Source organism: Fusarium poae, chromosome 1 (assembly GCF_019609905.1).
Source record: "Fusarium poae strain DAOMC 252244 chromosome 1, whole genome shotgun sequence".
NCBI lineage: Eukaryota > Fungi > Ascomycota > Sordariomycetes > Hypocreales > Nectriaceae > Fusarium > Fusarium poae.
This window is the reverse complement of record NC_058399.1, coordinates 2,840,814-2,855,340: the sequence shown is the minus strand read 5'-3', so window position 1 is coordinate 2,855,340 and position 14,527 is coordinate 2,840,814. Positions and strand designations below refer to the sequence as shown.

At 47.5% G+C, this 14,527-nt stretch overlaps 4 protein-coding genes across 4 annotated transcripts; 2 read left to right on the top strand and 2 right to left on the bottom strand.

The window, feature by feature from the left end:
* Positions 1-27: 27 nt before the first annotated feature.
* FPOAC1_000934 (uncharacterized protein) lies at positions 28-960 on the bottom strand (the record flags this gene model as incomplete). The annotated part of the gene is made up of 1 exon (XM_044845542.1): positions 28-960. One exon carries the CDS (start codon positions 958-960, stop codon positions 28-30), a length of 933 nt encoding a protein of 310 aa, XP_044711458.1.
* Positions 961-1,065: 105 nt separating this feature from the next.
* FPOAC1_000933 (uncharacterized protein) lies at positions 1,066-7,541 on the top strand (the record flags this gene model as incomplete). Its single annotated transcript, XM_044845541.1, has 5 exons — positions 1,066-1,129; positions 1,567-1,865; positions 1,915-2,356; positions 2,403-6,194; positions 6,826-7,541. 5 exons carry the CDS (start codon positions 1,066-1,068, stop codon positions 7,539-7,541), a joined length of 5,313 nt encoding a protein of 1,770 aa, XP_044711457.1.
* A 40-nt stretch (positions 7,542-7,581) lies between these two features.
* Positions 7,582-9,176, bottom strand: FPOAC1_000932 (uncharacterized protein; the record flags this gene model as incomplete). The annotated part of the gene is made up of 3 exons (XM_044845540.1): positions 7,582-7,608; positions 7,665-8,470; positions 8,516-9,176. The coding sequence occupies 3 exons, from the start codon at positions 9,174-9,176 to the stop codon at positions 7,582-7,584; spliced, it is 1,494 nt and encodes a 497-aa protein (XP_044711456.1).
* A 1,929-nt stretch (positions 9,177-11,105) lies between these two features.
* FPOAC1_000931 (uncharacterized protein) lies at positions 11,106-13,237 on the top strand (the record flags this gene model as incomplete). The annotated part of the gene is made up of 4 exons (XM_044845539.1): positions 11,106-11,473; positions 11,529-11,774; positions 11,822-12,053; positions 12,110-13,237. 4 exons carry the CDS (start codon positions 11,106-11,108, stop codon positions 13,235-13,237), a joined length of 1,974 nt encoding a protein of 657 aa, XP_044711455.1.
* Between the last annotated feature and the right edge of the window lie 1,290 nt (positions 13,238-14,527).

Here is a 14,527-nt window from a genome sequence, read left to right as displayed (position 1 = left end):
TTACTGAGATGTTGGGTATCAGCCCTTCTACAGAAAAGATCCCTTCTGAAACCTACCACCAAAATCAGCGGCATTGTTCATCAGCTCCCTTCTTTGTGCTGTGCCAATCTTTCCGCCCAGAGCCATGTCCTTTTCTCTATCAAAGCCTCGCTTACTAGGATCATCATCCTCTTCAAGTTTTTGTCCAGACTTTTCTCGCCGTCCCTGATGCTCAGCGTATAGACTTTTGCCTCTCTGCGATTCAATATTGGCAGAAATCTTGCGATTGCGCTCTTCTTCCTCCCGCGACTTGACATTCTTGGGCTCTGCATCTGTACTTTTGTCGGAACGTCCCAGTACAGAATCTTGTAGTCGCTTTAGCTTCTCCTCAGGAGTTTCAGTCCATATTGCCGAAACGGCTGAGGGCCCTGAAGATGACGCTGGTTTGGAAGCGAATTTGCGATTACGCATTTTAGTCGGGTCGCGCTCTGAATATCCTGATGCGGTGGGCGGCGCAAGCATCCATGAGTCGCGCTGTGGAGCTGCTTCGGCGACTGGAAGCTGGGGTCCTATGGTCGGCTTATTCGCGTTGGATGCGCCTGGGAGCACGGGACCATATTCATCCTCCGAGTCTGAGTCTGAATCGGGAGACGACGCAGGGCGTTGTGTGATGTCGGCAGGTGGAGGTGCTGGGCCAACAGTAGGCTTTGGTGGTGCTGGGCCTGTATCGGAGTCTGAATCCGACCCAAGATCTATCTCGTCGTTGTTGGATGTTGGTAAAGCTGGACCGATAGGTGCTTTTGGAGGTAATGGCGCGCTGGGACCGTAATCATCGTCCGAGTCTTCGAGATCAATCTCATCTGTGTTTGTGTTTTTTGCTGGGGATTCGCTGCGACGGTGTTTGCTGGCGGACGCTTCTTCGTCTGGCGTACGTTTTCGCTTCGATAGATGTGGCGGTAATTGGGGTCCAATGGAAGACATTTTAGATATTTCTCGTTGTTGAGTTGTTCTCTCGATAATGTTTCAGATTATTAGAGGGGTGCAGTGTTCAAGAAGCTTTGATTCATGGTGGAACTTCTCGTCGCAATGCGACCTTCCATCGGGGAAGACGTCACAGCGCAGACCGCCCGGAGAATCCCCGGCCCGCCCCGTACGGAGTGACGGGGGCAGGTGCAGTGGGCTGTGCCGCTGCCAACCTACCTTCAACGATGGGGCTGCGTAACGAACTAACTAACTGACCTACGTAGCTCACTAGCTCTCAGCTTGCGCGATACCTTTTTAAATTGCATCTCTTGCAACAACATTCGATTTGTGAATGGTTGACGATTTTTTAAACGCTACTCACAAAATTCCAGCATTCCAAAGCGTGGGAACCTCTCTAGCCGTGTCTTGGTTGCCCCTCCGACCTGCTTCATCTTATAACTTGCTTGACGAAGCTCCATAAACGGCAAAACGCATTGTTGCCTTATCGCCAGTCCATCAGCTCATTATCTCGCGCAGTGCCATGACCTTGACGCGGTAGTGTTTGCGCATGCAGTGATGGAAGCCACGGCGCAATGGCCGATTCAGAAGACTTGTCGCTCCCAGGAGATGTGGGCTTAGACAATGGCGACGACTCGATAAACGATGCGCCCGCCATGGCTGGTGCTGATGCTGTGGATGATGGATCGCTCGATGATAGTGACGGCCCTGATCGTCATCTTACGCCTGTCCCCATTGGAAATGGGTCTGTCGGGAATAGATATCGCGAGATTATGCAGCAGCAACATCAGGATAGCTCAGATGTGAGCTCTTTAGGTGGAAGCTCATTGCATGGTCTACCAAAGCGAGCCGGGAGCCCGATAGATTCGGTCCTTTCGGGACCTGATGATACACCGTCCATTCAAGTACGAATACCAATTGTTAGATCTTGAAGAATTGTCTAACCAATCGCAGGGATCATTTGTTTCCTCGCCTGGAAGCAGCGTTCTCCCATCTGTAGCTTCTCGTCCCGGCCTAAGCAGTCCCTCACCATCATTCCGACCTTTCGACCGACGATTCCAATCGCGAATTTCCTCCTCTAATATAAATACTCCTCGCTCATCGTCTCCGGCATTTCCCTTTCTTTCTAGCCACAGCCGTAATGTCTCCCTAAGCTCGCAATTCCTCCTCGACCAAGCCGATCTTGAAACACCAACGCCGCCATGGGAGGTTGTTCGTTGGACCAAACTACGGAAACTTAACGGCCATGCATTCTCCGAAGCAGGAAAAAGAAACTTTGGATCACCGACGTGTCTCGCAGTGTCAGCAACAATAGTACTCGGAACGTCCAAGGGTATAATATTAGTGTTTGATTATAACCAAAACCTCAAAATGATCATTGGACCAGGAACAAAAGGTAGGATACAAGCCAATTCTGGAGGGTATAAACTGACTTGATATAGCTGTTGAATCTGGGCCAATCACTGCCATAGCGATATCTGCAGATCATACTACAATTGCAGGAGGACATGCGAGCGGCAATATATTTACTTGGGATACAAGTCGCGCCTCAAGACCATTTTTAACAATACCTCACTTGGAGCCTGCTCAGCTTCAGAACCGCACGGTGGATGGACATGTGCCTGATGTCGCCATCATTCATCTCGGTTTCCTAGGAACTCGCCATACAGCACTTGTTTCAGCCGACAACCGGGGAATGGCCTTCTCACATCTTGCAACTAGAGGAACAGGTGCACTTGGAAGAACTGTGAAGACTCATCGAATTCTTGGTCGGTATCCAGATGCGCCATTACCTGCAGGCAAGACAGTCAAGCCCAGCACTGTCCTTGCGTTTGCACCTCTGCCCCTGGGCAACGTTGAATGTTCAACAGATACTCTTGGCCTGACAGCTATGCTGACCCCCTATCTCCTTGTTATCGTTTCGACTACACCTGTCGCGCAAACTCAACACAAGTCGGCGCGACCTAAAGATGTTCCTCCACACAGCGCCATGACAGGATGTTTGGCATGGTTTCCCGCTGTCAAGCTGAAATTGCCAGATCCTCATACTGGAAGTGATATTTCAAAAGTGAAGCTTGCTTACTGTTGGTCGAACATCCTGACAGTGCTAGACGTGGACGAACATCCACGTGAGGATAAGGATCAACCTCCATCATACAGATTTAAAGCACGAAATCGATGGAAGTGCGAAGAGGCCATTGTTGCTGTTCAATGGCTTAGTCGATCAGTCCTGGCTGTCCTTACCATATCTCAAAGAATGATTGTTCTTGAGGACAGAAGCATGCGAATGACTGAAGGCTTTGATCTGGTACAAAAATACATATACCATGCAGACTTATTCTCTGAGCAGTTACATACTCTCGTGGAACAGCTTGACGAGAATGATTCTTCTATGCATGGAGTTGTAGCTGATGCCTTTTATATGAGCTTCAAAGCCTACAAGGGTAGAATATTTCTCCTCGGTTTTAATGAAGTCTCTATCGGGGCGTTGTCAAACTGGGCAGACCGACTTATTGCTATGATGGAGAACGGTGACTACATGGGCGCCATCCAGCTTGCTACCTCATATTATACTGGTGATGCCGATAAGCTCACTGTTGGACTGCCAGAAGATTCCTCTCTGCGTCACACTATGGTTCGTGACAAGATTATGGAGATCATTAGCGCTTCCTTGAAGTACGCCTTTGGCCAACGCGAGAAAGAGCCTGAGAGTTACGACGACGATCACATGAAGCAATTAGCGGATACATGTTTTACTGCTTGCCAAGCTGTGGGCAACCAAGATTTTCTCTTTGAGGAGATGTATGAATGGTACGAAGATGCTGATATCGCCGGTATCTTTCTCGAATGTCTCGAGCCCTGCATCCTTGAAAAGACGATCACCATGGTGCCACCAAGCATCGTTAAAGATTTGGTCCAGCACTACGTCAGTCGAGGCTGGGAGAGTAGACTCGAGGAGATGATCTGCCACATGGAGACAGCAACTCTTGATCTTGACCAGACTACTCTTCTGTGCAAGCAGCACAGCCTATACGACGCTCTTATATATGTTTGGAACCAAGGCATCGGCGACTATATCACGCCTATGATTGATCTCCTTTCGCTGCTGATTCCTCTCATGGTCGATGGCGACTTCACGGTCAACAACCCAGCAGATGACTTTTTTAGCATCAATGCCTTCAAGATCTTCCCTTACCTGTCTTACACGTTGACGGGAAGAGTGTATCCAAACGATCAGACGATGAGTGAAGAGATGGCTGCAAGGGCCAAATCTGAGATCTACTGGTTTTTCTTTTCGGGAAGGACAATAACGTGGCCCAAAGGCAGCAGGAATGAGTTTCGCACCATCCCCAGCTCCGATTCACAGCCGTCGTTCCCATATCTTCGTATGATTCTCAAGCTGGATGCTCCTAGCTTCCTGAGTGCGTTGAACGAAGCTTTTGAAGACTCGTTCTTGAATGACTCGAATGATCACTACATGAACGGCAACTCTAAGGGCGACCTGCCTGAGGAGCAGATCTTTGGGCAGACTATCAACCGACAATATGTGCTTTCTATCTTGCTGGATGTCATGAATCCCAACGATTTTGCGCCAGAAGATACCATCTATCTTGACATGTTTATCGCACGAAATCTTCCCAAGTTCCCTCAGTACCTCCTCTTTTCAGGCACAACATTGTCGCGTGTTTTGACTGGACTATGCAACTACCCCGGTCAGGATTTGGCGGAGGATGCACAGCTCAGTGCTGAGTATCTCCTTTCTATCTATCATCCATCAGACATGCCAGACTTGATGCCACTGTTCAAGAACGCAGGGTTTTATCGCATTCTGAAACGCATATACAAGACAGACAAGCAGTACGACAACCTCGTGCAGACCTATTTCGAGGACCCAGAGGATCAGGAACTGGTGTTTGACTGTCTGCGCGAGTGTCTACGACCTCAGTCAGGACTTACCGGACGTCAGACCCAAGAGGTGCTCAAGGTTGTTAGGGGGCATGCACGGGACTTGCTTGAGCTTGAGCCCACGCTCACGGCAAAGACACTCGCCGAGCAAGACGTGGCGCTTCACCAGCACGTGATCGACTCGGCACAGGATGCACCAGACTTGCAGCACACATATCTTAAGACTCTTTTGGAGCCGGAGGAGCCCACAGCAGACACAAGATTGACTGCCGCTCGTGACCTGGTAGAACAATACGTACAGCTCATGTGTAAGTTTGAGCCGTCTCACGTCTCAGACTATGTCGGCATTGTGCAGTCGGCCGACTTGAGATTGGAGAAGCTCCTGCCTACAATGGAGGACACGGGCGTCATCGACGCAGCCGTGGTACTGATGGCTCGTGAAGGTCAAGTCAAGGATGCCATGGACCGACTTGTAAAGCATCTCAAGACGCTTGAATCGGCCATGCATGGGCTCTTGACTGGTGCCGAGGAACGAAATTCGGGACCAAGTCTTGGCTACGCGGCGGAAGAACTCTTCGAGGGTCTTCAGAAGTATGTCCATGTCGGTATATGGCTGTGTCAAGGCCAGACCAAGTCTTTGTCTAAAAGGTCCAAGGTGGTCCAAAGGGGTTCCAAGCCAGCAGTTGAGACACTGTCTTCCGACGAGGCTCTCTGGCTGAGTCTGATCGAGGCATGTGTGCAGATTACAAAGGACCTGTCTCCTGCACTGAACTCTGCTGCTGAGCAAAACACCAGTGATGATGAATTTGATGAGGAGAAGCTCGTGGCTCTCTTGCGCTCACTGGTTCAGCACACATTCACGGCGCTGCTCACAACTACGTCAAGTCAGACAACCTCGCAACCAGGGTCGAAACTCCTATCGAATGCTGGCTCCAACTTGTCTTTCCTACGTATACTGAGGGCGTTTTTGACACAGGCGGCTGCTTCATCGCCAAACTTGGCAGATCTACGAGGTGTGCTTGCATCTATCTTTTCGGCGTATGCATACGAGGAGTCGATATTGAAGTTGTCGAACCGTCTATTGGAACGTAGTTTGTTCGTGGACGTCAACCAATCAGTCGAGCTCCGTCAACGTGGTTGGAGGCCAAGAGGATCAACCTGCGAGGCATGCAGTCGAAGGGTGTGGGGACCTGGCGTTGCGGGAACATCGGTGTTTGAAGCATGGGAGGATAAACAAGCCATTGAGGAAAAGAGGAGGAAAGAAAGACAGGCCGATGCAGCCGAGCGTGCCAAGGGAGATGGCGGCGAAACAGACCTCAAGGCTAAGGGTAAGGGAGTCGACACGAGGCCTTCAAGCATGCTCATCGAAGCAAACGCCACTAGTGGTGTGAGCAGTAATAAGGATAAGCCGATGGGACCACTGGTGGTGCTGGCATGTCGGCACATTTACCATCAGAGTTGTCTAGATGAGTTGCAAGAACAGCAGCAGAATGGGGGTGTAGTTGGTGTTGAGAGGGAGTATAGATGCCCGATTGACGGGTGAGATATTATCAAGAGAAGACTTTATTGTACAAAGTGTATAGATAGAGATTAAAGATGGTATTAATGATGATGATGATCTTGAGTGCAGTCAGATTGTGTCGTGCTGACTGTGGTTTGATGAGCAATAGACTATAATACTTGATAAGAAATAATAATAGTGAAGATTATTTGTCCTATTCATTTTATAAAGGTGATGTTAATTAAAACCGTTGACATTTCTAAAGATATGGAAGTTTTTGGGAGCATCCGAGTGCTAAATGAGCCCCTGGAATAAATACCTTAGTGATCTGTACAGTGGCAGGCAGGGCGGGTACCTGGCCTTAACTCATTCATACAACTCATCTCAAACGTCACATTTTGAACCTCAATTACTAAGACATCTCCTTTTTTCAAAAATCAGAGCCACATTCACCGCAGCAAACATGTCTCTCAGCTCTGATGAAGAGGATGAGATTCTCTCAGATGCTCAATCAGAAGGTTCCTCGGAAGAAGACTCTCCTCCGCGTCAACTATCACAAAATCTATTCGCACCTCCATTTTACGGGCGACCACCTACGCCTTTACCCCCTTCACCATCACTTACTTCTCTTCTTCGCCCTTCACGTCCAACAACGCCGGATGCATCCGACGACGATGCAATCGCGCCTGTGCCCCGCGCAGCGCCAAAGGTGCCCACGTACGAGTACTACGGCTTCGTACTGTATCTTTTCAGCAGCCTGACATTTCTCATCTATCTCCTCTGGGGCTACCTCCCGTCTCCCTTTCTCCACGCCCTGGGTATTGAATACTACCCCAACAGGTGGTGGGCGCTCGCCATCCCAGCATTTATAGTCATGACCGTCGTTTACATTTATGTGGCGCTTGCGGCGTACAACACGGAAATGCTCACAGTGCCGCTGTCAAGCGTGGAGACGGTGGTTGATGGCGCGGGAAAGTTGGCAGAAATCGATGCCAAGGGGAGACTCAAGGGGAGCAGGAACAGGGAGAGAAAGGTTCAGGCGGACGGGAGATTAAGATGGAGGGAGATTTGGAGCGAGGGCACAGATGCGGTGATGGATATTCCGCTGGCGGGAGTTTGTGAGGTTTTGTATGGAGAAGGGCGAGATGAGGAAGGATATGTTGATGATGATTAGATGATGTTGTAGTCTTGCCTAGAACCAGGATCTCCATAATCTAGTCGTAAACGTCTCCAAGCGCCAGCTACTATTCTCATTATAACCCAGATCAAAAAGTAATATGACAACAAAGATGAATACAACGAGCGGAAGTGCAACAGCAAAGAAAACTCCAAAGTTCTTTTCTCCAGGTAAATACCGATCCGACATGCTGAACAAACTCGTCGAAAAAGAAAGAGGAATGAAAATGAGTGCCACAATGGTAAAAGTTTTGATGGTCTTGGCTTCACGAATAGACCTCGCAGCTCCATTGATGCCCGTCACTCCTGTAAGTGAAGAACTCAGGAATTCTGACTTTTCTCTGAGGGATTGCAATTTCATGTAAATGTACTGAAAATCAGACTCGCTCTGAGCCCATTTGGCATAGGAGTTGGTATGTGTGCTTGGCACGCATGGGTTGTCAAATGATATATGTAATTGCAGCATTATATGCGATACATCCTTGATATATCTGTCGATTCGACTACAGAGCTGCTGAATGTTGCTCCATGAGCTTTCAAGTGATGTTGTTTCAATATTAGCGAAATTGTCTTTGCGCTGAAGCGGAAATGCCATGGTTGAGAGGAGAGCTTCGTGATATTCTATAAGAAGCAAAAAATGGGAGGCAATGATCTTTTTGGCAAACACAGTAAAGTCTAGTTCAGACAGTTTGGTCGATATATCATTGTGATATTCCGTCAAGTAGTGAACCATGTCATCATAGAGGCTGTCCCTGGGAGGACCAGATGCTCGATTTATAGTCCATGAATGAGGGATAAAGTCGGCATATCCTCCTTGAAACGGTGGTGCTGAGAAATGAATAGTCTTTAAGGACCACGGGTCTTGTGTGATAGATGGCTTTTGCCATATATGAGCCTGTCGGAAGGGTGGATCGCAAAGAATTAAAGCTTGCAACATTAACTCATGAAACGAGAAACGACAATGAGACTCACCAGTCCAGTCGTCCTCGTTGGTAAATGTTGTCTTCCAGAAGGAGCATTTTCTGTGAAGGATGACGGTAGGCTCCCATTCCTTGCCAAGTTTTGTCCTCAGCGCATCTCTCCCAGACTCTGCGCAAGCGACACTAAATGTGCCGAGCTGTTCACTCAGAGCTCTGATATCGTAGTAGTTGGCTGTGAAGGATTGGCCCCCGTCTATAAGTGAAGGTAAACATGGAGCCAGGTTGGGCTCGTAGGGCCATCGGAGATAGGTTGAAGTTCGTTCGTGCGTGACAAAAAAGATTGGATCTATGTTAAGGCTTTCGCCCAAGAGAGCTACGACTTGTGGGTTGAGTCCTTCGACGAGATAAATGCGACGACAAGCATTAGGTCGAGGATGTTTGAAATGTTTCTGTAGGTCTACAAAATTAGGGAACTTTGTTGGTGGTGAGATTTGATTCTCGGTCTCAAATTCGAAAAGCGAGGCGCGAATATTCTGTCTGTCGCATGGTAAAACTGCACGGTTTCTTCCATCTGGTAGCTCCAAATTTGGCTGGCGAGTGCAGCTCTGTTTGATTAGATTGAGATATGGACCTTCGGACGATAACCAAGTACCGTCGTCTTCAGTTGTACGAGGACTGGTTCGCGGTTTGGGTGCTTCTCTTATGCTGGACATTTGATCTTGTAGAGGTTATAGGGTAATTGAAGAGCCAAGAGTCGTGTACATCATTCCACCATTAGTTCTAACGAGAGAGGAATGTACCAACCTCACTAGGGTACTAAAACATCTTCCCCTACAGTTACTCCATGCCCATATCAGTGGAGTATATAGTATCCATTCCCGCTTGGATTGTTAGTACCAAAGATCTGGTAAATGGCCTAGATTGCCTAGGTTGTCATGCTATTCATTGTCCAAGAACCTTGGATAAAACGAGACCAGGTATACCCTTAAACCCGACACGCAGTGCTTACAACTAAACTTTACAATTTAGTAAATCAATTTAATTATAACGGTTATGACTTCGGATTCTGATTCCACCAGCGAGTGTTCGACTCCCTCCGAGACCTTTTCTTTTTGGCTTCTTTCGATAAGATATATTATATGGTTCTTGTTTTTGCACTGTGTGTTTTCTCGTGATGTAGCTACCATATCTTGACGTAAATTTAACTACAAGGCGTACCGTAACTAACACGGGTGGATGCGTGTAAATAGAGTTCAACTGGCGATAGTTACCTCCTAGATAGATATCGCCTGCGGCACAATAGGACTTTGAAACGGGGGGAAAACGGGCCATAATTTTGTTGCTATGTGATACTATCTTGGCCGTGAATTTCTTTTATTACTTGAGCGTCTCGGCACTACAAAACGGTCCTGTCTCATCCCAACGGTGCAGATAATCATACGTTGAGTTGATCTGTGCTTCAACAAAAGCAACGACAACCTGGAAATAAGATTGAGAATTCGTCAAGAGAAAGACGGTGAACTACATGCTGGGGCCTCAGAGAAATTAGAAATCGTTGCCTTGCTACGCCTCTTGGCAAAATTGCAACCCATTGAGGCTCAAAAATGATAGTGATAGTCGGCTATGGAATCGAGGCATCGGGCTGGATTGTGTGTGTATGCGTACACTATCTCTGGGGTCGCTATCCGGAACCAGGTTTATAATTGTCAATAATGTATACATCCACTAGAGAAGCCCAACCTAGAATAAAAAGATTTCTCTTTTCTCTTTCAGGAGGAACAAGAGAGATTCCGATCGGATTACAATGCCTTCAGCACTTAGAAACTAAATATAATGCCATCGACGGGGCTAGGCCAAGACTTCTCAGCCCGCAACGATATGCAGAACCACTCACACATTTAATCGGCAAGGGATTATTAGTTGAGTGTTTTTACATTTTTAAAATAGCAGTCAAGAATCCCTGTTGTGGCTGATTTCTGTTATGCATGTTGGTTCCAAACATATGTACATCCTAGTCAGTCCAGAGCGCCTACAAGACATGTATTGGAATAGACGTCGTGAAAATCCGATCACTGTGCGTGCCATTTGAAATAAAGTAACTCTATGGATAAAAGTGCAATTGAGTTTGCGAGAAATTGGTAGGCGTGCTGAGAAGTTCCTCTTTGCTGAGAGTGTCGTTTTGGATAGCCTTATGAGACGATGGGGAACTCTGAGATATGCGACCTCCCATCAGGCTTCACAGAGGTACTTTCTGACCACCAAAGCGGGATTGCAACGCGTTATCATTGGATAAGATATGGACATCTTTAGGATCGCCCTCGTCAATTAGTCGGGGAGCTTCATGATGCTCGTGATATATACAGGGGTAACTCAGGCAAACCTCCCCTGGTAGCCTGGCCACTTCAGCTCAACGAAACTACAGAGTGTAACTTGTTCCATTTACGGGGGGTTTGGTCAAGCAAAAGGATTCAAGGGAGCTATGGCACTCGGGTTGAAACGTCGCCGCTCAAAAAGGGTATACTTCAAATCATATCTAACCCAGAAAGCAGACTGCATACACATACAACCTACCAAGATGAACATAGAAAAGACTGTCACCAATATATAAATCGTATGCCCTAACTCAACAACAACACGAGACTATGGACTCAGCCAGAATCCCAAAGACACCTTCTCGCAGACCAGGCGAAAGAATCTTCAAGACGACAAAGACCTGTTCCATCCCCTCTCTCACTCATCTTCGTAAGGAGTTGGGCTACGGTGCCAGAGGTGAAGAACGGGGCATTGCCTTTAAAAGGGCCATTCGCACACAGATCGAAACATTTGTTTCGAGTAGTGACAGCACCCCAGCGTACAAGTTTACCAAGTGGAAGAATACTGCACATCAGCGAGGCCTCTTGGAGGTGACCAAAGACTTTCTTGAAGTCCAGGGGAAAGGGTCTGAGTTCTGGCCGCAGAGGGACGTCTCCGACACCACCCAACAGTTACAATACTACAAAGATTCTACCAAGTCAGTGCAAACCTGCCTTGGCGTTGAGAAGCACAACTAACACAATTGTGAATAGGATCCGTAGTCTTATGACCAAGGTCTTTTGGCGGGCAGCTCGCGAGTACAAGCGACACAAAACCGAATTCACGACACTTCCACTCCTGTCACATTCTACCGACACGTCTTGCCCGTCAGAAGACAACACTGGCGACACCAAGCACCCCTTTCTCGACAGCACGACTTATCTCTGGGGTAACAGTGCCGAGGACCCTATCGACCTTGAAACTATGCAGTCAACCACAAGCGTTGCCGGTCCATCTAGGTAAGCTCACTGTCGTAAACTCAACTGCCTCTCTGACAATATTCCAGAGACAACGATCCTTTCTTGGGCATATCGATACAGTTTGGCACATTTGTACCAGCTGAGGATTCGCCCGACGAGCCCCCCAGTTCCGAACCGTTCTCCTCGTCACTTTTCACCCCTGACGTGCTGGGCTGCCAGCCGACTGATGCTGTAGATGATCACCAAGCTGCGCCAGAAGCCAGGATGCATGGCAACGACCCGTGGGAGGTACCTAACAGCCCTCCTGTAGCTGTAAACGTTGTAAATTTCATGTCAATAACCCATCTTGACGTCAAGGCTGACATGTCTATCAGGGACAACAGACAAATAAACGACCGGCCGAAGCGAGTTCAAACATCAACAACCGTCAAGCCAAGTGCCCGAGGAACAAAACAACATCTCCTGGGCAACCTGCTCACCCATCCAGTAAAGGAAAGAGAGTCAACAAAAACGCCGATAACGCTTCCACAACCCGGCGGTCCTCTGATCGACGGAGAAAACAGAGAGTCAACACAGATGGTGCCACAGCGGAGGAAATGATGGCTATTGACAGGAGCTCATTCCTTGATACCTCCGACTCCGATAGCGAGACCGAACAACGCCAAAAGAGTAAAGGCAAGGCTAATGACCAAGTTCTGCAGGTGTCAGCGCCTCATTGCAGAGACCCTACCGCTCCCAGGGGACCAACTGGTGAGCAAGGCTCTTCGCAAACTGCAAGGGAAGCAGCAGCCCGACAAGCTGCGGAGGAAGTTGCAGCCATGGCAACAGCTGTAGGTGTTGATGGACAATCTCGTGTCGCGACTGGCCTCTCTGCCAACGCGCAGGGGAAACAGCCTGCTTTACCGACAAGACAGGCTGCCGTGGCTGAGGCTGGTCCAAGCAGGGAGCGAGAAGTGATTGAAGAGTCTGCTCCAAGGACGGAGACGAGTGCGCCTATGGTAGAGATGAGTGCTCCTCAGTTAGTTCACCCGAGTATTACGAATGGCTCTGGAGGAAGTGGTGAGCAAGAGCAAGAGCAAGAGCAAGAGCAAGAACAACAGCAACAGCAGCAAGACTTTGGTATCGTCATTGGCAATCAAGAGAAGCGAGCTCTTGACAGTTGCGAGTTGATCCATACGACCAACATGGAAGATGGCGTGACGTGGGTGACTCAAAGATTTCCCACCTCATTCTTCCAAATGTCTCTCGCAGACATGTTTCGAGAAGCAGGACTGGACGACTCTGCCACACTCCATCTCAGATTCGAGAGCGACGAGGGTGATTGGGCAGTGTTACTCGAAAGGAATCATATGGACGAAAAGAAGTTTTTCCTTTCGAAAAAACAGTGGTTGCGCCATATCACCAAGCAGCATCGCCGTGCTGCTTCAGCTTCAATTTCGATGGCACAGAGGCAAACACCCACGTACTGCCTCTATTTTTCCAACAACACTTTTAGAACCTAAAAGTTGTCTATTTCTTTCTTTTCTTTCTTTCTTTTCTTTCTTTTCTTTCTTCTTGGATTGTATTCTTAACCATGAATTTTGCTGGATTGTTGTATTGGTCATAAATGACAGGTAAAAAAACATGGCTCGTAAATGGGGTTAACGGTCTGATACAAATGAGTTTTGGGGATCAGATAAATGCTTTTATTTTTTTTGTAGATTTCTTACAGTAACCTATACACACAATCTACTTTTTTTTCTCTCGTCCGTCAGCTATTTTAGTAACCATCAAATAGATTTGTCAAATTGAAGCGCTTTGCACAGAGGTATTCTGTTCTATGTGGTTGACTGGACTGTACTGTACCTACTTCAAGTGACTGGCTGTGGGTGCAATTAAACTTCATTTCTTAAACCAAATGCAGGGGGGCCATAGATTTTATATGAAACCTTATTTTTATAGTTTTGCTGTAAAACCTGTTTAGCTGCTTCTTCTTTCTTCAACAAATTATCCATGACGTATCATTCGTACTATAGTATATTAAATACACTTTAGAGATCGGCATATTGTCAGGAATATGAGTAAGGAGACTTGATTATCATGCCAATAGAGAGCAATTACTGATTATTTATTAGATTATAAAAGGGAAAGATCTTCATAATGTATATAGTTAAAGGCTTGCGTTAGTCAGGAGTCGACCTCGATGATTACCTATGTTACTACGGATATCTCTTCCATTATTGAACTTGGCTACTATTGACTTTCATATGGATAAGATAAGCCGCCATGGAGGGGGCTGTCAAAGTCAAGTCAAGTCAAGCTCTGGAATGCGGCCTAAGCGCCTGATTGTTAGGCACTAACTATTGCCGAAAGATACGGGGCCTGAAGCATTGACCATCTGAATCCGTTCTTGTCTCGTGAAAACTCCCTAGACGAGATAAAGATGGGGACTCTATTTGCTTTTTTGTCTGGCCATTTGCCCTTGTTACCCACACATCATGGTCATACATATGTACATACATAGACTACATGCAGCGGGACTGGCGGCATTGGAGAAAGCAAGCATGAACTGGTAAGGATAATACTCCTTACTTCAGGAGAACATAAAACAAATTTCATATGTACATACACACATGAGGTCAGTTGATCGACGAGCCTCTTAGCGCGCCAGCCTGTGGCACTTGTGGTTCAGTCTAGATCCTAGATCAGCGGAAAAAGCAAAGGGATGGTGGCAATAAATAGCAAGGATCAGCCCCCTCCACATCATCACGAAACCGCGATGAGCATTGACGACGTGACGCGCTAACGAAGAA